Source organism: Pelecanus crispus, chromosome 9 (assembly GCF_030463565.1).
Source record: "Pelecanus crispus isolate bPelCri1 chromosome 9, bPelCri1.pri, whole genome shotgun sequence".
Lineage (NCBI taxonomy): Eukaryota > Metazoa > Chordata > Aves > Pelecaniformes > Pelecanidae > Pelecanus > Pelecanus crispus.
Window position 1 is genome coordinate 25,017,149 of NC_134651.1, and position 23,409 is coordinate 25,040,557.

General features: G+C 46.3%; 1 protein-coding gene across 1 annotated transcript; it reads right to left on the minus strand.

Moving 5' to 3' along the window:
• Nucleotides 1-1,233: 1,233 nt before the first annotated feature.
• Nucleotides 1,234-15,311, minus strand: ST6GAL1 (ST6 beta-galactoside alpha-2,6-sialyltransferase 1). The gene is made up of 5 exons (XM_009484605.2): nt 14,681-15,311; nt 9,816-9,913; nt 4,413-4,514; nt 2,965-3,139; nt 1,234-2,053 (listed from the first exon to the last, which is right to left on the minus strand). The coding sequence occupies exons 1-5, from the start codon at nt 15,309-15,311 to the stop codon at nt 1,812-1,814; spliced, it is 1,248 nt and encodes a 415-aa protein (XP_009482880.1). The 3' UTR covers nt 1,234-1,811.
• Nucleotides 15,312-23,409: the final 8,098 nt, after the last annotated feature.

The window sequence follows — 23,409 nt, forward strand, 5'->3', positions numbered from 1 at the left end:
GCTACTGGAATCCCAACTAAACACATACTAAGAAGGCAAGTTGCTGCGGCAGACTTGATCCAAGGGCCAAAGGTAGGACTGTTACAAACTAAGAGTGGAGATGGAAAGACGTTTGCTATGGCTCTCCCGAACAACCTCTGCTGACTTTTCCTCCGTAAGCTCTCTCCTTCCCAACAGTGAAAATGAATGCTTAACAAGACACAACTGCTCATGGGCTTCATCGCATTCTTGTCCTAGTGTCCTCAAGCAGCAGTGTAAGGACCTGAATATTTTTACATGTATATATATGACATGACATAAAATTTGTAAACACTGACAGATCCAATCCATCCTAACAGATGGTCGTGCAGGAAGCCAGCCTCAGAGCTGGAGGAGCAGCTCCACAGCAGCCCTCTCACTAGGATGGAGCAAGATCTGTGGGCTTACTGAAAGGAGCAGGTGAGCAGCTCCCCTCGCAGCTCTGCCTGTGCTGGTGAAAGGCTGGTACAAGTCCCCAGGGCCGTGGAGCAATAACATTTATACTGGTTTCACCAAGGCAAGAACAGGCCAATGACTTCACAGGATTTATTCAAAACAGGAGAATAAAAAGCTTTCTTTACACACATCATGAAACACATCAGTATGGAAGAGGACAGGGAAGGTGTTCTCACTGATGTACAGATTGCAGAGCTACTACTTCCACCATGCCGCTATGGGAAAGTCCCCTTGAGCAGGGAAAAGCTGCCCTCCTCAATTCTGCCTCTGTTTCAGCATGAAAAGCAGAGCACACTCTCCCTCCCCACCGCTCATGAAGCACAGTGGCAATGCATCTGCTCCCCACCTATTCAGAAAGCACACAACAACTGAGAGATCACCTCGGTTAGCTTGCAGAGAACTGAAATTCATCCGGCCAGCAGCTACATGGCATTTCTTTTACCAGAGATAAGCCAGCAAGTAATTTGCCAATAATTGCAAAGGTAGACCAGCAGAGAGCTGGAAAGAGGTACCGACTTCCAGTGAGTTCTCCCATTTGTGCCTTGGAGCATCTTCCCCAAAACATTTTTGAAATATGTTTTCTTCTGTACCAAGCACAGCACCGTACTGGAGAAGTAAATGTTCACTAAAATTTATTTTAAGTGATTAAAAAAAAAGTAACAAGATTAAAAAGTCTTGCAAGAATCACTGAATTGTGAATTGCCTCCCTCTTCCTTTGCCAAAAATACCACCTGAATGATTTCAGAAGTCTTACAATTTGAAAGGAAGTTGCCATGATTATTTTACAAACTGCTTATAAAATCAAGTATTTTGCACTAAGAGTTTAGCTTACCAATACACAGCTTTGACACTGTTTCTACAAATCAGGCCTGTTCCAAAGAGCTCCTAGGACTATGGGAACAAGTTTTAAATTATTTTTCTTGTTTCTCAATGGAATGGGTTTTCGGTTGTCATAACCCCTTTGAAGCAAACCAAACTATATTCAGCATTTGATCCTGACTTGTGCAACCTCTGCTTAGAAAGCCTTTCCTGCATCTCCCATATACCACCATCGGTTGAGATGAAGACAGAAATACCTATCTGCCGCATGAGCCTGGCTCCACTAGGAGTAAACTTATTGCAGTGGCTCATGCAGATACTACGTGGATGTACCGCAATGTGTTAACACCGCCTTACAGCTGGGAGAATTTAGGCAACAAAGTCCTAAGAGCACGTGTTGTAACATGGAAGATCTGTCAAAACATACCAGTGCTTAGACCTAACAACTCTGACAACCCTGATTTAAAAAGTGCTTTGACAGTCAAGAAAAATTCCTAGACACACTAAAAACTCATCTGCTAGCAATGCACATTTCGGAAGCCAGGCAAAGTAACTTTCCCATGAGTATAGATGTCCTCATCTGTGCCCTGGTTTATATGCTTCACCAAGTTTTTCTCAAACAGGAGGGGGTGGTAAGCTCCCATGGTACAGGCACGGTCCTGAAACTTCTGGTAATAGTGGCAAATGTCCGTCTGCCGTTTGGAAGGGAGAAATTCGTACACGTGCACTTCGTCACAGAGAGCCATCATCATCACAATGCCTAGGGAGGGAAAGAAAGCAGACACCCCCATGTCAAACCAGAGAACCAATTGAACATTCCAGCAAGACAGGTGGTCAGCAAGGAACTGACCAGCTCCAAGGGGAAGGGTTTCCTTTTTGGATGTTGAGATGAGAGGGGGAGAAAACAAGTCTGGCCAGACAGGGCTGTTTTCTGAAGCCCTCTCTTGCAAAGCGTATGATTGACTTGATTACAGCAGATTGTTTACAGCGACAGCCATGCCAAAAGGCCAATTTTTAAGAGCGCTACCATCCTCCGCGACCTTTGTGGAAACTTGGGCATCTGCCAACTGTGCACTACAATTAGCTGATCCAAACAGCCCATCTCAAACCTGCTTGGGTAAGCAGCAGTGAGACCTCCACCTTTTCCCCACCTGCCTCTTGTGAATGCAGGGGATATGAAAGCGCCTGTCCTTGGAGCCAGTAAGTCTTTAACTATATATATATATTTTCCATGATATATATATATCCATATTTATATATGGAAAGCATAAACAGGCAAGCACTTAAATTTCATCTGCAGTAACCAGATTTATTTGCCTGAGAAGATCTGAGCCCATAGGAGCCGTATCCTTCCTCTCGCACCCCATGGGAACCGCTCTGGCACTAGAAGCTAGAAATCCTAGAGAACATCTCAATGTTACAATCTGCTCTCCTGTTTCCACGTAGAACCAGGCCATGTTTCTAACTGCTGATTCAGAAGGGTGCTGCAAACTGCTTACTTTAACAAAACTGAGCTGCTGCTTTAAAGACAGGAAGCTTAAATTTTGGCATAAGACAAACACTGTAAAAGCAACTCTGATAAGCACCAGAAATCTGTAGTTGTCTTGGAAAAAAGGCACCCTGGAGAGTTCCTGCAAACCAAATGAGAAGTTTAGAGGGCAATTATCTTACCAAGCATTCCTGACGAAGGTGGATTAGGCTGAATATGCTCCAGGGAATTCTCCTGCAGAATATCCCAGAGTTGCCACTGCATTTTTGGATTCAGGATATAGAAGGGCTGCTCTGGATGCGTACTACGATATGCCTTATAGCTTTGAAAAAAGTTGTAGTCTGGTTTTCTGTACCACTAGAAAACAGAAGCAAGAAGTCAGATCCTTTTTATTTCTAGCCTACTCTTTCCCATAACCAATGGGAAACGAGGAGGAGTGAACCTGCTGCTGAGAGGGGGAAAAGGTCCTGCTATACCTACACACACTCACCCTCTGTCCACCACCACCTCATCTGCCCTTTGGGTCACTGTGGTGACTTGACTCAGTGAACAGAACAGGAAAAAACCCAAATCTCCCCTCTTTGGCAGTGAAGGACCATTACATGAGATCAGCCATCTTGTATAATTTCATTCTGCACCCGCCAATAGCAGCTGATGTTGAGAAGTCTGCCTTAAATGTTACAGACCCTGACCCCTCCGCCTGCTGGAGGTACAAAGCATCCTATTATGCAGGCAAGTGTCCTCAGCACAGCCTCCTAAAACAGGCTGAGCTCATTTGCATCCTAAAACTTCTCCTTTCAGTAAAAATGCTTAGAAAGGGTTTATGTTTTCTTAAAGTAATTTTGAGATATTTTTCCCCTGCTAAAAATACCCCATCCTGGTTTTACTGACTCTTAAACATGGTGCACATACACCCTCACGTCTCCTGGAGGTGTGGGACTAGACATAAGAATAAACATCAGTGAGAAAATAGGAAATGCAGTCCAGAGAAAGGAACTCAAAGACCTCTCAGTTACAGATAAAGCTTAAAATAAAAGAATGGACTATTCACTCCTACCTGCTTTCACCCTGAGCCTCCAAAGCTCATCACTTATCAAATAATGCCCTTTTGTACTCAAAATGAAAAGTGAATGCTAGAGGGATTGCAACACCCACAAGTGAAAGTCTAGCTGACACCAAGAGGACACATTTGCCAAGATCTTCAGAGGGTTTCCCAATCCATTCATAATGCATCAAGTATATGTCATGTCTGACTGGTGCTTGAAATCAACCATCAGCAAATCTTACAGCAACTGTCAGAAAGAGGAGATCATCCTCTGACAAGATGACTACTGCTGCAGCCAGCAGTGACCTCCTCCCTGCAGCACCAGCCCATGGGAAAGTAAAGGTGGTGACCTATTACACTTGGCCTGAGGCCCTTCACAGGGATCAGGAACAGGCAAGTGTTTCCCTAGGAGCACCCATGCATGGGGTACTCTCAGAAGTACATACAGATATATATCCATGATAACGAAGAGGTAAACGGGAATGGCCTGAAAATGAGTGATTGCCCACATTAAGAGGAAGCAGGTCAACAGATGCACTTCGAAGTATATTAATCTGATTTTATCTACAATAAAAGCAGTCTTACCTCATGAATTTCTGCATGATATGGTGCTGGGTCCCAGACAATTAAGATTCCAGTGTTATATAGTGTTTCCCTCAGGAACTGCTGCTCCTCAACAGTTACAAGCTTGAATAACAACAACAAATACAATGATATACAGTATGCTGTCAGAATTAGCAGGCAGCCAAGCAATAACACATACCTGAATACAGCCACAGCCACCCCACTGCCGGTTATTGAGCATGCCCCACCGCATGCATGCAAGGAGACAATCCCCAGCGATGCCTTTCCAATGCCCACTCCAGTCCTATCTAGCAGTACAGGATTTAGTGGAGAGTCACAAGAAAAACTGCCATTATACTTTACAAGGTTTTCTCTATCCATCTTCAAAACTAAAATAAGGACAGGACCCGCAGAGTGACCCAGCCTGTATGCTGGATACCACTGCTACAACTACCAGAAGCAGGTGGGAACATCAGTTCCTGCCACCAGTCACCGGGACAGTCCAGGAAGAGCCTAACGCAAACACACTGTTGGCTTTATCAAGAACCTTCATTTGAACCAAAAAAAACCTGCACGTGGGTGGTTTCTCCTGAGCAGCACAAACTCAGGCAGCCAACTTGCTGTGAGAACTCACAGCCAACTTGCTGTGAGAGCACCAGTGCAAGAGACAAGAGACCATGGCACCCCAGCTGACCCTTGCACTGAGCCCCACCTTGCCTCTCTAGAGCAGGGTGACGCAACTTGGGCAAGGGAGGTTTGAATCTTGTGAGAGCAGCAATGAGAAGGAAAGCACCACAACAGCAAAGCACATGGGCTAGAGACAGTATCAGTGGAGAGAGACTGCTCCACCAGAGGCCTTCCCAAATGAACAAAACCAGGTGGTTCAAATGGAAAAGTTGCCCTCTACAGTCTGGACGTAACCGTCACAGCTCGTGACGCCGAGGGCAACCCAGGCAACCCAGTCTGTGGCAAAAAGCAAAAAGTCAGAATCAAACAAGACAAGGGACTGATCTCCTGTCCTCCTCACCCAAAGGCATAACCCATGCGGGCACAGCTTGAAAACATCTGCTGAAGAAAAGCACCATCATAAAACTCAGCTCCCATTTGTCCTGACTTTCTCCATGGATCTTATTAAGAGCTAGCCAACTTATCCTTGAGTATCCCAGCTGCCCCCCGCAGCAGGCTGCCTTCCTGGCTGTCTCCATATCCAGAGCACAAGGACGCTCTGGCCAGCCCAGATGTGAATTATTCCAAAAGCAAAAAGGGTTTTCTCGCATCTGTTCTTAACTCTGAGGGATTAGGCTTTGGCCTTGACCACGTGTACTGCCTGGTTTAATTTCCTTAGAGTAGCTAAAATATCTAGGCTACTCGTTAGCTGGAGTGTGCAACACTGCAGGTGTGAACTTCTGCCTCCGGTCCCTGGACACCAGAGGCAGAGGCAAGGAGAGAGCACGGCAGCTGGCACCAGCCATTCCCTTAGCCAGGTTTGAGTGGGACAGAGCACCGCAATGGGACAGGAATAGGGCCAGGAATACGGGCTCTTTATCTTCAATTCATTGTTTCTATTTAAAGGCAAGAAATATTTCAGGAACTTTTCGGATGTGAAACATGCAAAAGGAGATTTTAAGAGAGATTGTGCATCAGAGAAAGCAAAGGTCAGCCAAGCAAAGACATGTGAGTTGGCAGAGGCACACAAACCCCTACAGAGCTGTGACAGGCACAAAAGCAAACGGATAAGAAACCAGGTTGGGAGCACCCCCACAGCCACAAAGTGTTTGCTGTTTGCTTCCCTACACCAAAGAGCTGGTCCGTGGCACTACTAGCTGCCTATCGGTCACTTAACCTGTTTGCTGGAGGAATCTGGCTCCCCAGATAACTTTAGTGCCTACTTGTTCTGTTTAATAGCGACTGATTCTTTCCAAGTAGTTAAATAAATGTAAATTGCTACATGACTTATTTGTCTTGCCCAGCTTTTTGATCATAATTAGTTAACTGATCTATTGATTTCCTAGTTAATTGTTCTTTAGCCAATTCATTGTTTACTAAGTATCTTGCTAACAGAGCCCCTACCCTACTGGTACGTTTATTGACCATATCAAAACCAGTTCCTTGTCTCTGGCTAACGCAGTCAACGCTTTGTAATCTAAACATGCTCCCCTTTCCCATCACAATCTTACTCCCTTCCACTGGTGAGCTATCTCCTTTCCCTTCCTCCCTGCAGACTCATTAGTGCCAATAACAGCAAATGCAGCCAAGGCAGAGAGCGCTCTCCACGATAGTGAGAAGCCAGCCAAGGAGAACTGTAAACAAGCGCTGGGAAGAACGAGGTACTCTGGTCCTCGGTCAGCTCTGCAGAAAGGAGCTGTGTCCTACAGAACGACATTGGCACTCCCCACACACACTCTTCACCCCTTATTTTTGCAAGATGTGAGTGCTTTCCCAGGGCACATCAATGTCTTGCATAAGACTGCAGGAAAACATGCCATTAAAGGAAGTGATACTGATGAACCAGTGAAGGTCTAAGAAAATAAGCAAGACAACATTAAAGAATATCTTTCTTTAGAACAACTACCAAGCTTGTGGACCTACAAGCTTATCCTCAGATCTGAGGATCCCAAATTCTGCCCCTACCCTACCCCCCCCCCCCCCCCCCGCTAGTATCAACGTATTAATCTTTCCCTATGCACACCAATGTATAAGATACCCCAGTCTACTGTTAAAACCATCCACCCCTAGATATGTGCTAGAGACTGGTCAGCAAATTATAGAATAATATCTTCAAATAGTTATTAAGCAACTTAGGGCCACTGGCCACACATGCCAAAGGGATACTACTCAACACAGATTAGTTCTGACAGATTAGATTCAGGAGATCCCATTTCCTTCATTTTGGGAATAGACCAAGGACTGATCAATATTAAGAGCCAAAATAACAGCAGCCAAGCCACAACCCCATCCCTGCTCCCAGTGACCCCTTACAACATAAGAAAAGCCAAACTCAGAACAAGAACAAACTACAGCTTGTCCAGCCAGTACCTGATGCCTGCAAGCAGCTGAAAACAAAATGCAAATCAGGTAACCCCACTAAAAAAGAACGTTAAAACAATGTCACCATGACTAGAACAGCATGGAACCATTGAATGTGCAAATAAAAACACAGAAGCAAGCCAGGCTCCCAATCTAGTTATCCCTGAAAATAACAGGGACTGCAATTAGAGCTGTTCAATTTAGAAACTCCTGCACTATTCACATGCAGGGCATCTTCTGCCCTGTTCAGCAGCTAGATCAACGCTGCATTTTGAGTTAACTTTAGCCTTAAAAACTGCAGCAATTTTGCTCTCCCTGTAATTGAAGTTTTCTAAGCTGGTGTCTCCATTCAGAGGGGATGGTGGCAGGTAAAAAAGTGTCACCCACGGCTGCAAGCTGATATGCATGGAGAACAGAAGCACTATAATGACATGGCTGTAACTATACTTAGTCCAAAATAAGAGCAACCACATGGAGAGTTACTAGTGCTATACTGCAGCTGTGCAATCATGCTGTTACCCTCCTCCCTGTGTCGATAACCCTGGTATCACACAGGTCACATACATGGTTTTGCTGGTAAATGACTTCATATCACAGTAAGTTTGGCAATGAGCATATCCTCCAGAGAAAGTTTTCTTAAATGATAACACCTATCTGACATCATAAAAATATACACAGAAGGGAAAGATAAAAAAATGGAGAGGTCAAACAGGGCAGAGAAAGAAGGATGTCAGCAGCCAGGTATGTCTGTTAAAAACCAGACTGGTTCAGAAGGGACAAACTGTCCCACATCTGACTGGTGGTTTAATGCAGGGAAATCGAGCAAGCAGCAGAACAGAGCACAGCAGCAAAGGGAGCAGATGAGACCCAAGAGCAGAAAGAGGCTTTTGCACAAGAAGCAAGAACATGCTTCGAAAGACATGCAAAATGAACTAGGGAAACTGGTTAAAAGCTTGCTCCATGCCTTGCCTTTGAAGAGGATGGCCAAGCTCCTGCTGCTGCTTTGAGGAACTTCAAACCTTGTTACATGGCAGCACCCATGGACTCCTCACACAGGAGCAGATGAGAAAACTCCAGGTCTATGAATCTCAGCTTTGGGGTGAGAAAAGGAAACTGCCTTTTCAGTTCTGGAGTACCAAAGCTATGCTTCAGTCCCCCATCTCTCCCCTACTCACCACCCCACCCCACCCCACCCCCCCGGTCTTCATGTGCCTACAGCATCCTCCTGGGTGAGGAGGTGCTCATACTCTGCACTGCAATGCCACACCTGGTCTTTCATCCAACGACTCTTGGCCTATTCGGTATTTTACTGTCCCCCTCCATTCTCTCACCAGCACATGCCACTGTGATTTCCTCTTCTCTCTGCATGCCTACACTTGAAAATTTCTCCCCCCGCAAATGGGCAAATATCAAGTGTAACAGTTATATGGAAGCAAGGTGCAAACACTGAGATGTTCCTAGAGCAGCGACGGTCTCTGTTGTGGGTCTCACCACTCCTGAATGGGTGGCTAACTAACCCTGCTAATGCATTGCTAGACATGGTTCCTAACCACCGGATCTGCTTCAAAGTCTATTGAAGTCCAAGGACAATCAGCAGAGGGACAGCCTCATACCCAGAAAGAGCTCTCAGAGTCAAGGAGAATTTAACTCATTAAGTGATGCCTTGCATTAGAAGGTACTTTGTGCCATGCTCTGCAATGAGGTCCAGGACCCTCAGACTCACCCACCAGAGTCCACACCCTCTCCTGGCCGCATGCAGGCTACAGCTTTAAAGGCGGGTCCTTTGCCAATTGTCTTTAGGCAGTTAGTATGTTATCTAGATGTCTGCAACATCACTGGGCAGAAAAGAAGCATTGTTCTTTTACTAAAAAACAAACAAACTTCCTTCATTCTTCACACCCATCTCTGGAGCAGGCACAACTCACCTCTTGACACACCTTGGTTTGCTGAGCAGCATTAGCTGAGCTGCAGTGCCATTCCTGCCTCACACTCCCAACGCACAGGAGCAAGTGTGTAGCTGGCCTTCCTGCACTTAGAAAGAGGCTTTGAGCCGAGCCAAAAAAATCAAATTACATTGTGCTTGCCATAAATCACAAGCAGGCTACTGCAGGCTTGCTAGCATGTCCTAATTTAACTGCAGTAACCTCAGATTTGCCAACTGTCCCCCATTACAGGGAAGCATGTCCCCATCCTACGGCTATCTGCTAGGGACAGGAGAAATTGGATGGAAAGCCCTATGCTACTCAAATTCACTTTAAAGTCCTCCCAGCAGCAGATGAACCCAGAAGCCCTGTGGATGTTGTTATTTCAGGCTGCCGTTCAGCTCCCAGGCAGGCACAGGGGAGGTATGCAGCTCTGCCACGCTTGGCCCGTTCAACATATATTTGTCAGACCTACCTGGGAGTTCACAAGACGAATTGTTGTCTTTTGCCCCACATCTTCTTGAAACCCCTTGACAGGAGCCCCATTGAATCGCAAGACGGCATCGTGGCTGTCTAAAAGCAAAACAGAGTGAAAACGAAGCTAACAACTGGTTTTTGAGTGGTAGAAGAGATGTGTAATAGGTTACCCACTTGTATGTCTAATATGATCTGGCTAGCCCCTAGAGACTTTCCGTGTAACAACTAGAAGTACCAAGCCAGGTTCTGCAGAAGAAGTTGTTAGTCTAACTTCATGACCCATACACTTTTAAAAATCCACTTTTCAAAACTACAATCCACTGGCTGGCTGAGAGCACAGCCCTAGCATTTGCCTTGCACGGAGGAGCACGGCATCTCCCTCCCTCTCCCTCTTCTTCCTTCCAAAGGCTTTACCAGGAGATCATAGAATCATAGAATGCTTTGGGTTGGAAGGGGCCTTTAGAGGTCATCTAGCCCAACCCCCCTGCAGGGAGCAGGGACAGCTTTAACCAGATCAGGTTGCTCAGAGCCCCAGCCAACCTGACCTTCAATGTTGCCAGGGATGGAGCCTCCGCTACGTCTCTGGGCAACCTGTTCCAGTGCTTCACCACCCACATTGTAAAAAATTTCTTTTTTTGCCCCCATCCTTTTGCCCCCATCCTTCCTATAGGCCCCCTTTAAGTACAGAAAGGCTGCAATAAGGTCTCCTCGCAGCCTTCTCTTCTCTAGGCTGAACAACCCCAACTCTCTCAGCCTGTCCTCGTAGGAGAGGTGCTCCAGCCCTTGGATCATTTTGGTGGCCCTCCTCTGGACCTGCTCCAACAGGCCCATGTCTTTCCTGTGCTGAGCACTCCAGAGCTGGACACAGTACTCCAGGTGAGGTCTCACCAGAGCAGAGTAGAGGGGCAGAATCACCTCCCTCAACCTGCTGGCCATGCTTCTTTTGATGCAGCCCAGGATATGGTTCAGCCTTCTGTGCTGCAAGCGCACATTGCTGGCTCATGTCCAGCTTTTTATCTACCAGTACCCCCAAGTCCTTCTCTGCAGGGCTGCTCTCAATCCCTTCATCTCCCAACCTGTATTGATACTGGGGGTTGCCCCGTCCCAGGTGCAGGACTTTGCACTTGGCCTTGTTGAACCTCATGAGGTTCACACAGGCCCACCTCTCCAGCTTGTCCAGGTCCCTTTGGATGACATCTCGTCCTCCTGGTGTGTCAACTGCACCACTCAGCTTGGTGTCGTCTGCAAACCTGCTGAAGGTGCACTCAATCCCACTGTCTATGTCATTGATGAAGATTTTAAATAGCACAGGTCCCAGTATGGACACCTGAAGGACACCACTTGTCACTTTTACCATGTGGCTAGCTGCAAACTAAGGAACTAGGAAATAATGGTGAGCCAGCATCCTCTCTTGCAGCCTGGAGGTTGACCAGCCTGAGAAACATGTATAATAACCACAGTGGAAAACAAAACTGGCTTCAGCCTGCCAGCGTACCTCCCACATTACAGAAATAAAACCACTGCTGTGCGTTTAACAGACACAGCTTGTTACATGCCTTGGGACTCGCTGCGTTTTCCTCTGCTGGCATCATCTCTTAAGATAGCACAGCATTCCTCCAGCACCCTCCTCTGCCTCAGCACAGCTGGCCACTCTGCTGTGGCACAGAGGGCATACGTGCCCGTCACCCTAGCACCCCGGCACCTTCTCCATACCTACTGGCTAGATTTGGGTAGGAAACCTGTTATGTGATCAGAGGCATTCAGCTGCAAGAGCAGGACCAGCTTCTCTGCCTTTGTGCTGAGGCCATGCGACCACAGCTCACACCAGCTGCAGCTGGGGTCCGCAGGGAATTGCCAAGTCGCCAGCCAGGGCAGAAGGGCTCATGTGGTCCAGAACCGTGTCATTTTGAGATCATGTTCTTGAAAACAGGGTGGTTCTCACAAGCAATGCTGGTGGATCAGTAATCACTGGCAGCAAAGACTAGTTTCTCAGCTACTTTATTCTCATAGACAAGTGGATCTTGTTTAGAGCCCTTCCAAAGCAACAAATAAAACCCAAAAAGGTGATGTTTCCAAAAAAAAAGTCCATGGTGAGAAGCAGCTCTGTAGTCACCACTACAGACCCTTAACTCCACATCCTACTTTGCATCAATGCAGTACAGGGTTATAATTTCCCCATATAACTTCAGCCAGACACCAAGTATTATTACACCCTAAATTTGCATTTAATGACTGCACAGGCAGAGTAGCTGGCTCTCTGAAGCACTCTGTCTGCAGGTGGTGGTGCCGCACTTGGTTATTTCCCATATCAGACTTTTCACTGGCAATTCATAACCTCCAAGAATGCCAAGAGCTCACTAAGAGAAGAGCTGTTTGTTTACAAGCTTCTCCCCATTCTGCTCTGCCAGCCTCCCTTACATTGACGAATTGCTCATTTGATATCTTAACGTGATTACACAGAACAAATACTTCCTGGCCATTTGAGGAATAATAATTCAGCAATCCATTGTGCTCATCTATGCAAATGCTTCATTTTAAGCCTGTCAGATGTAGTACCTTTTTGGCACCTTCCTCTAACAAAACCACAGCTTTTCCTACATGGAAATACATCAGGTCAAAACTGGGAAAAAACCCCATACATAAATACACTGAGTACTCCTGAATCCTTTGATATTCACCCTGCCCAGCTCAAGGCTGCAAGTGCCCAGAACTCTGCAGAATCACTAAGCAGAGATGACCGCTTGAACAGAAAGGTTTAAGTCTGAGACCCGGGCGTGAAGAACACAAGCCAGGCACGCCAGCAGGGGTTAACGGCATTTGCATCGGCACATTACACAGTGACCTTTCCAGCATCCATCCCTTGTGATCTGGAACAAACTGACGCTTCAGTTTCAGGGACAGGCTCAGAGGCTGGCCGTAGGAACAATGAAATGGCTTTCCACGTCTGACATGCTCTCAGCAGTGCCGCAGCAGGAACACAGCCCATTGCACTTCTTGGCTGCTCTGACACCAAATCTAGCGCTTGCAGGGACTGCATTAGAACACACCACAAACACCACCCTCAACTCTTGACAGGGTCTCCTTACGGTGGAGTGAGCAGTTTTATCAGTATGCTGGAGTCTAACAAAGACACCCTTGGGCACAAGCCAGCTGTGTCTGAGGACAGCGTTCAACAGAAGGGAACTTCTGTGGAAACCTTTAGCTATTGAACTTCAAGAGGCACCTAAATAAGCCAAGAAAGGTACTCAAAGTCAGAATTTGCTTCCCAAGTCTTGACCTGTCTGGCCACAAACAGAAACAATTACATCAACCAACTCCCACCTGTAATTTTTATCAGGAGGCAATGCTATCCTGGTTAATACCACCACCACTACCTTTTTCATCGCATCTTTCATAGCATTTTTGCACACTTCAGACTGTTCAGCTTCACTCTAGTGCCTGCCCACCTGCCCTGTGGAATACTCATGAGTTTGGGGGTGAACTTTTGAGCAACTACCAGAAGAAAAACATGACATTTCCATGAGCATCTGGGGACTACAATTCTGAAGGCTTTGCCCAGGTCATTCATGAATTAAATATTAAAGGGCTATCTACTTGTTTCAGAGGATGAAGGCTACTTCCAGCTTAGTGCAGCCCAAAGGGACCTGATCTGACAGACAACTTATGGACACACCGAAGTCTGCAAACAATTTCCACTGGAGAGAATGCCCACAGGCTTTATAACTTCTGCAGTGAAGCTGCAGTTCAGCAAAATGTGAATCTTAACTGAGCCTCAAACAACAATTAATGAAGAAAGCCGAGGGAACTGCAGGCACAGGAGAATTTTCTGCCAGGCACAAAATCATGAGTTGATAACTGGAGAGTTGGTTTCCCCCACATGCTGCTTTCTTAAGACACAAAATGCTTTAGTATCAAAACATGCTTTTTTTATAATCCACAGTACAAGACCCATGTTTCACCATTTATTAATTAATGCATTAACCTCAGATAAATATGGGCAGGTAAGACTTTCCAAAGCATCACCAAAATTTGTCTGAAGAGATAAAATAAAGCCCTGTAAAGTTTCTCCATGGTCTTCTGGGCCACTCAAACTCAGCTGCCTTATGGTTCAGAATGAAGCAGTGCCAGTTTTGGAAAGCCATGAGCAAGAATTCCAGCATCATTGAGGTTGGAAGGGACTTCTGAAGATTGTCTGTGTCCAGCCCCTCTGCTCAACAGTGGGTCAACTAGAACAGATTGCTCAGGGCTGTGTCCAATGGGGTTTTTTGCCCTGTCATGTTTTCTTTTACTTCTTCTCTGAAGAATTCTCTCTGAATGAAAAAGTTCTGACCATTGACTGTGGAATGAGCACATTGGCATTACTCAACCTATCACAAGTCCTCTCAAGAAACAAATGCTTGAGGAACCAAGACCTCTTCCTGGTATCCAGCGTTAGTACTACCCTCTGGTGATGCCAACCCAATCATGAAAATTGGAAGAACTAGCTGGAATAGAACTACCTGCACATAAGTCATGGCCTCTCAGCTCAACCCAACCCCTTCTATTCCCTTGGGGCTTGCCCGTTTTGGTCTGCCCAAAGTCTAAGGCTCTCAGGCACTGTGATCTAGGGCATCATAAGGCAGCCTACACTGTGTGGTGTCTACACTCAGGAAGACAAGAGTGTCTGATCATACTCCCATCTTCTCCTAGGCTGCAATGTTCACTAACTTTAGAAGAAGTTTAAGGATAATATTTGAACTTATTTTAAACACCTTTGTGACCACAGCAGAGACTTACTGTAAGAGCATGACAGTAGGTTACTTCTATTCAGCGTCAGTTATAAAACAAAGTTGTTTGAATTTATGTGAATAGGAAGACACCAACCTATCTCTTGTCCCAAATGAGATGATTTCAGAGACCCTGCTGAGGACACAACAGCACAGCGACCCAGGTGGCCCACTGTTTCATTGAGGCTTTTCCCTGGTAGGTATTGCTGCCATTCAAACGTATCAAAAGGACCATCCGATCCCTGTATCATGGTCACGTTCACCCTGTCCCGTAGCTGGCAGAGCAGCTTCTCTGGGCTGAGTTTAACAGTGTTCCTCTTTCCGTTGTATGTCACATTGTACTTGTTCATGGATAGGTAGTTTTTTCTGACCTTCTGCAGCCTGGGTATGAGATTTCTGGATGAACTGTCCTTATCCCATACCTTCACAAAGTCTGCTGCTTTCTTGGACTTTTCAGCTGTTGCAGAGGTGCTGCCTTTTACTTTGTTGTGGTTACTAAACCAAGTTTTAGGTATCTGACCCAATTCACTGGCTGCTTCACGGAAAAGGCCCTGTGATTTAAGTGGGTTCCATTTTTCCAAAGTCCTGTGAACCTGCAAATCATTGCTCTCGGTCTTGAAAGGAACGTAGTAGCTTCTTCTCGTCTCTCTCCACAGGCAAACCATCAGAGCTACCAGTATCACCACAAGAACACATGTGAATTTTTTCAACACATTGATGCGAACCATAGTGTATGCTGCATCCAAACAGGACACTCAACACCGGGCAGGAAGCTGGTCCTGGGAGAGAGGAACACATCTCAGTCAGGGCTGCATGCACAGGCATGTGTATATATAAATATGAGTGTGTGGGCAACGGGAGGGGAGAGGGAGAACAGACAGGCAATTTTATAATTTCAGGTAATTTAAAGACCTTACTTTAAAGTCCACCACCTCAAACATCAAATGGATAGACTTGAGCTGGCTATTAGCCATTGCATGCTATGTAATGGTGATACGAGGCCACTGCCACTCAAACCATTCTTCTATTCCCTTCCACAAGTGACAGTCAAGCTTAACACAGCCAGTATCATACCAGCAGCAGGCTAAGTCTCCACTTTGCTTTCCTTCACCTCCCATCTCAGCCAGCCAATATCCAAATCTCAGCACTAGCATTTCCAGAACTGAGCTTCTACTTGACCATAGGCATGAACACTAATGAAGCACATAATGAGGTATATAACTGTGGAAAAAAATAAGCTGTGAGTTCATGAACACCGAGCTTCACGTGCCTAGCACTGACACACTTGGTGACTTCACAGAAAACTTCTGCAAGCCTGCAGTGGGCTGAGTGCACTCCCAACATGGAATCTCACTAAACTGCTGCTGGGAGCCAATTAATCCACAGTAAGGTTTGAGGCATGTTTAGGTTCATAAGTGTACTTCGATAAACATTACTCAAGGTATGTTACCCCTAGAGAAAGCAAAGCCAGACCCTGTTGTACAACACTGCCTGTCCTCTTTTGCCGTCCCTCATATTAGCACATGCCTCCAGCTCCCATCATGTTACAGAAGGGGGCGATTCAACAGGAGGAATGCCCAAAGGGCAGCTCAACTTAGGCAGCACAAGGGGCTGGTGTGGGAAACATATGCTGAGGCATAAACACTTCATGAGTGGCACATGGGACCACCGAAGACAGGAGGGCAGCTGCTCATTTCCCTACGTGGCTGCTCCGGGATGCATCCAAGAATGTGGGAGCAGTATAGAGACAGCAGGTGTCCCAGTGCTCCTCAGGAGGCAAACACCTGCAGATCACTACCCATCCTAGAGAGGCACTAGTAACAACTCCCTCCTTGAGCAACTTGCTGAAAGCAAGCAGTGCTAAGCTGTAGTATTGACAAGTTACTGAGCTACCAACACACTACCTGTAGATAAAGCAGCAGCTCTCCAACTCAAGTCATTTTTGGCTGTTGGCAGATTTTCTTCCGAAGGTTTAAACAGGATATCCCAAAGCACAACAGTTCCGTGATGCACTGAAGAGTTCAAGAAACACCTACAAAAAAAGAGGGGGCGGGGGGGAGGAAAAACCCTATTACGGAAGAACCTCATGGTTCTGGGCATGAGCAGTATTTCCTCAGATAAGCCCTGCAGTCCCACAAAAGCTGTTACCCAGCCATGGAAGGGCCAGCACCAAACACATTAAACACCACGTAAGACTTTTAAACACTTAAATGACCACTCAAAATGGGCATCTTCCATCTTAGTCTGAAATCTGCTCTCAGCTAAAGCAGGAACCAGTTCACAGGCTGCCTGCTCTATGCTCCCACCAGACTGACAGCCTTCTCTGTGGAGGAGGCTCTGAGCAGTGGATACGCCCGTAATATAGTGAAGGAAAAATCCCAATGCTGATGCTTAACACAATGAATGGGGGAAAGAAAAAGCTAACTTTTCCTAGGGAAATATCTTATTGCCTGTTCTTGGGCGATTCATGCACTCTTCCTCAAATGCAGTAACAGAAAAGACTCCCTGATTTTTTGGAGCAAGTAAGTTGTATGAAAAGTTGCTTTATAACATATATCTTAATCCACATGTCTTCACAAAATAGACAAATGTGTTTTAGACTTCACAGCTTCACTCTACCAAGGAAATGCAGCAAGAGAAAGGGAGATTTCACAGTATTATACAATTCAAGGAGTAGCTTGCTTTTGCAGGAACTCTGAGTCAGTACAATGCCACATAAGCTAAATTACAAATGCTACCCTTCACAGGATTAAATACTAAATTATTAAAGCATCCTAATGCTGACTACTTATATTTTCTTTTAACTCTATTAAGGAACTCATCTTGATTTCTTACAGAGCACCCCACAATCAAAAAGCAAACACTGTTCTACCTCCAGTTCTTAAACAACAACAACAAAAATATTCAAGAAGCACAAATAATTCTAGCTTTTCTTGAAATAATTTCCCCTGCCTTGACAGACCATCTCACTTTTCATTTGCTTGAGAAGCAAGCACTAGAAAGGCATGCTGAAGTCTTTTTGGCCAGTATGGTTGCAGACGCAGTTACAGCAGTCTGGGGAAGCGGGGGCTGTCAGGAGGTGATGCAGGACATCGCTGCGCTCTCTTCTGCAAGGAGTTAATGCAAGGTCCCCCATGCTGTTTACAGTTCCTCTTCTGCTGTGGTCCCTGCAAGACACTCTCACCCCTGCCTCTCCCCCGTCCCCTCCGCTGCTGGAGACCCGGTGGGCCAGCCCGCTCAGTGTTTTCCTGGTGCCCTCGGGAACAGAGACAGACACGTGAAGGCAGGAGACTGCAAAAACCATTTGCTAAAGGGGACAGCGCTGCTGAGTCAGCCTCCATGCTGTCAGAGGCTCTCCAGGCAAACCAAACTTGGACAGCAATGTTTTCCAAATTGAGAGAGAGAGAAACACCAAAACAGAGTTGTCCAGCGTCAGCATAGTACAAAACTCTGAGACATGTCCCTTCATCCACGCTTCCTGCAGCCCCCAACCTAACTTTATTCACGCTGTACTTCTTTACACAAGACGAGCGTCTGGCTTCCAGGAAACTCAACCAAGATCTTCTGCACAAGCAGGACAGAACCTCCGTGCCACAGGAGGTGCCCTAGCTGCCCCACCACCCTGCAGAGCAGAGCTCTTCGCTCCAGGCCCTGGAGGGCTCTGCCATGCTTTTGACTTCAGAAGCCTCTGCTGAGGGGTTTTCAGGTGTAGGTGATAACAGGCATATCTCAGTAATGTCAGCTTTTGTTTCCCACAGCTAGGATAATCTAGAGTGGCAGGTTCATCGTGGTGGAACAGCCTTACAGCTCGTTGCGAGTTCCTGCTGGGACGCTCCTCTCGATGCTGCAAAGCAGAGGTTGCCCAACAAGTCACAACACCTCCTCTCCTCCCCAGGCCACACAAAGGAACCTGGGAAACTCACGTTCAGCACTCAGCACAACGTGATCACCACCTTTGATGACTCTGCATGCTGCTGCAACGTGAACAGTTATTTTGCTTTGATTTATAAGCTGGCAAAGTAGGTTCTGCAAGCAAGTACATTTTAGCACAGCCACAGCATTTCAAGGTACCTTTTGTTGACCATGGATTCACTGCAGTTCAGTTTAATTACTACTACTACTACTTCACATGATATGATTTTATTTTGTTTGCACAAGTACTGTCCTAACACAAGGTCCCTCTCAAGCATTCTGCCACTGAATCTTTTCTGGGGAGCAGGAAGGCAGCTGCTCTTCCAGGCAAGGTAGGATAGCCCACACGTAGAGCTCTCTTTCCACACCTTTAGGTAAGTCACTGTGTGTGCTTCTGTATCGCAGCAGTTAGTACAAATGTGCTCTTCTGGAGGTGACGGAAACTTATCACTTACACAAAGCACACGTGTCAGCTATGAGTACTAAGAAAGAAAGGACAAAAAAAAATTCCCCCAAATCTATAAAAACACTTTAACAAATAGCTGCTGACTTCTTGAAACCCAGAGCTTGATGTGGCTGTGGGGTGCAGTGCTGGCTGGCTAAGCCCACACAGCAAGTCCCCTGGGGGTAAATTAATCCTGTGCAGAGAACAAGTGAATGATGCAGTATCTTCAAGGCAGTCAGGGAATGATATACTGTCCATGCACTCTTACACTTAACCTTTATTGTCCAAATATCTCACTGGACTCAGGTCTTAATCATCAAAGACAGAAGAGCGTGAAAGTCCTGCCGCCTCTCACGTCCCAGACACTGCTGTCCACCCAGGGAGCTGCAGCCAGCAGTGCCCTGGCAGACAGCGCTAAGCATCCCCACTTCCACAACCCACAGCAGATTTACCCTAAAACTGCTAACAACAGTGTCTTCACCTCGTTAAACAAAAAGTCTATCGAGACCTTACTTGTCTCCTGCAGTGACTGACAGCAGATACAAAGAGAAACCATGTAAGGATGGACTATCACATGAATATACTTCTCTTCCAGTAAATGCACACAGCTTCCAAAAAGCTCCTGTGTCATCAGCTGTACCAATGCCCATCCTCTGCACACTTGTTTAATTGCTTCTTCAAACCACTCACATTTCCCAAACAGCCTGAGGTAATGAATTCTGCAATCACCCCATTGCACCGACAGTAATCCTTCTGCCTTCATTTTCTGCACATCGTTTATGGTTGCACCACCTCTCTTAACACTCTCCTTGCCCCACTCGTTGCTTTTGCAGGCCGAGTCCTGCTTGTCCCAATCCTTCCTTGCACAGCAGCTTTCCCATATCTCTGACGTTCTTGGTCAAGTTCCCCAGCACTGTTTGCAGCCCATGAACATCCCTCGAAGCAGGCACATCAGGACACCCCAGATGCACATGCTCAGGCCACATAGTCTGGCAGCAACCGCAGGGGCTGCTTTGTTCTCCTTCCAAAACTTCCTCCACTTCTATTTCCCTTCCTGACCATTTCGAAGCCCTGAGCTCTAGGCTGTCGGTAGTAATGACTTCAGGATATTTTGCAAGCACCACTGACTCACTGAGAGTTGTCCCCAGCACAGGACAGAGGGCAGGAATAAAATACAACTAAAGAGCATTATCTTACCCCTGCTAGCACAGGCTTCCTTTGCCATTGCGCTGCCCAGCCACCCAGGATCACCAGATCCCTCTGCAGCGGCTCGGTGTTTTCTCTGGTCCCAGCAGCCCTCTGGAGACAAAACCAGCCAAGCCCATAACCTAGCCCTTCCTCCTCCCCTTTGCAGATCTGTTATTGCTACTCAACAGTGGAGATCTCAGAGCAAATCCCTGCGGGATTTCACATGTTGTGAAACCTGACTGCTTCGTTTCCTACCTAGTAAGCAGTCACTAATCTAGGACAGGAACTTGCTCAAACTTTCTCATCCCATGATAGCTTAGGGTTTTTTGTTTGGTTTTTTTTTTTTTCCTGAGGCTCTCTGTGAGCAATCTCACCAAAACTTTGAAAATTCAAGCATGCTGTTTCCCTCTCTCCAGGTTCACTACCTTCTGAAAATAAGAGGCATCAAAATAAGACAGATTTCTCCATTAATTCTTAGATATTCTACAGGTGTTAGTTATTTTTATTATGCTTACTGGTCTGAAACAATGAATCCCACCAGAGTCCCTCTGAAATGCAATCATGTCCAATAACACCTTTAATTTATTTTAAATGACGATTTGAGAGATGCAACCCCTGGGGACAGGCACATGCGGTGATCACATCCACCTGTTCTACTACGCCTCTCCTTGGTCCCTCTGTTCATACATCAGCATCATTCGCCTGCAGTTTTCTTGCCTCTGACATATGCACAAAAGCTTTTTACTTTAGCAAGTTGTTCCTCAGTCTTTTTTGGGTAATGTGATAACGATTTCATATTTAAACTTAGAGCATTTACATTTCTTTCCAGGTTTCCTGCATTTCCATCTGTACCCACAACTGTGCCGTGCCTAAATACAAAGCAGTAAAGCTTTGTTCCCAGCTCTTGCTGGCGTATTTTTGAATGTTTTTATGCTTCCCCCATATGAACATTTTATTCTTCAACTACAGGTTTTTATTCTTTTTTTTGTACATTCTTGGTACTAACCCTTTCCTCCAGCCAGCACCCTCTGTAAAGCACCTGTGAAGAGAGCAGTGGCTGGTAGCACAGGCAGAATGAGTTCACATGTAAGTGTGTAAAGAGAGGATACCCAAAGAGGAAAGACAGGGAGGCGCAGGGCAGGAATCCCTTCATTCAAACTAAAATAACATACCCAAGGAAACTGAAGAGGAGAAAAAACTGGGATTTGAGAAGTAACCTTGAATCCACATCTGCTCTTAAAATTCCTTATTCCTGTCCTAGGCGGCGGGTGTGGGAAATTATCAAGAGCCTTTACAGTATTAAACAAACTATGATTATGTCACTTTGTAAATGAAGAAGCTAGACGTTTCATATACTTGATACATCAGATGAAAGGTGGTAATACATTTGTTCAAGCTAAAGATCTGTCCCTCTGGAGCTGAGTTTCAGAAGACCTCTCTGATGCTTTATTTAGCCTGGCCTGTTAATTCAACGGTGTGCATTTCAATTTTGTAAATATATAACCAGGGAAGACTTGCTTCTAGCAATTATTGAGGTTTTTTTCCCCAAAACATCACTATGCTGGGAAAATAAAACATCTGTTGAGCCATGCATTTAAGTAAGTGCTTCCAATGCCACCAAACAGAACAAAAAAAAAAGTGGAGAATGAAGAATTTTCATGTGGAAAATGAGGAAAAAGAAGCATTTTAAGTGAGGAATACGGTTGAATTTCAGATGAGTTATACAAGTCACTTGCTAACGAATCATTCCGTTAGTCCTGCCTGCATTAAAAATCTCTACATGTGCCAGAAAAAATACGCTGCTGTCACAGCTGAAAAAAATCCTCCAGGAGAACAGGAGAGGTAGATTTTGGGCAGAGGCACGGGGGAAAGTTTAAGCATGTGTTTCATTTTGGTTTTACGCATCAACAAACACTGGGATTTAATAAAGGCAGGAGCCTTCAATTCTGGCTGTGTCAGCCCTTTATTCCCCCTCTTTTCTGAGGTCCTGTGTTGTTTTTGGAACGTGGCTCTGCATAGCAGGACACTGTCTGCCCTTCTGCCCTAATTAAAAAGCAGCAGTTTTGCTTTCACTCACTGCAGATGCTCCGCCAGGCACCTGCAGAACCGCACGGTCACCATCAGCCTCTGAGACCCAAGGCAAAGAGGTGACCCGCGCTGTTGTGGCTTCCCATCTCCAGCTCCCACCATCCTGGCAGGAGGCCTGCACAGCTCTGGCCCAAGACCAGCCCATACCAGGGTGTGGTCTTAAACTCTAATAAACCACTTGACATCAGCAACTGACATATGCGATGACAAATCCGCCCCAAGGCATCTGAACCAGGTAACCCATGCAGTCAAGGACATGCCAACAGTTAGGGCTGCAGCAAGAAGCAGTATGCCCAGCAGCACCCCCAGGGCTGAGAAGCAGCTTTCCCAAGAAGTGAGCCTCTGTTGCTGTTGTGCTCCTGTCCAGACCAGGAGCAGACACAAGCATGCACGCACGGGGACCGCCTTCAACACTGAAGTACCAAGAGAGGAAGGGAGGGATTCAACAGTGCTACAGCACAGCCATGCTGCTGTAACAGCTGGTGACCGTAAAACGGATGGTCCTCTTGTCCCTTTGCCTGCCTCTTCAGAGACTGCCATCCACAGAGGGACAACCTTCAGCTCCAACAAGCGTATCACATCACCACCCTTCACTCCAACACTGTCAGGAAAGCGGTTAACACCAAGAAGCCTATCTTCTCCTTCCGCAAAGCCACAAGCTCTAACTATTGCCCTGGACCAGCCATTACAGTCCCTGACCCTGCTGGCTAGGGGAGAAATGGGCTACTGCAGGGTCCTTTGCAGAGGCATGAAGATGGAAGGACAATTTAACTCTTAGGACAGGAAAAAAATAATTATCAAAGCATGCCATGGTGGAGAATGCCATATACATGTTTCTTGCTTGGTGGGTGTGCTTACAAGCTCTGGAACAGGACCAAGCTCTCGGCTGGTGGGACTAGCACCTCTCCATTAGAAAACCCCTCTTCCTACCCTACAGACAGACATCTGCTGACTATTCCTTGTTAACAGTAATGGACAGGAAAGAGACCCCACCTGCGTGGGGTGCCAGCATGCCCCAGGCAAGTCCCAGGCTCTGGCAGCATGTTCCCACTTGGATGCGGTCAGACAGACACCACGGGAGCTTTCAGAGTGCAGTGCTACACAGAAGCCATTTCATGATGGGCACATGCCCATGGGAGCCTCACTCAAGATACTGGGAGACCGCTGCTGGTATCAAACCTTTTCAAGCTCTA

Bases quoted from the DNA above. Each gene is read 5' to 3' on its own strand.
- ST6GAL1 (XM_009484605.2), bottom strand. From the start codon at position 15,311: ATGGTTCGCATCAATGTGTTGAAAAAATTCACATGTGTTCTTGTGGTG. The intron at 3,140-4,412 runs GTAAGACTGCTT...TCTGTTTTCTAG, and splicing joins ATCATGCAGAAATTCATGAG to TGGTACAGAAAACCAGACTA. The intron at 2,054-2,964 runs GTAAGATAATTG...TTCCCTCCCTAG, and splicing joins ACCTTCGTCAGGAATGCTTG to GCATTGTGATGATGATGGCT.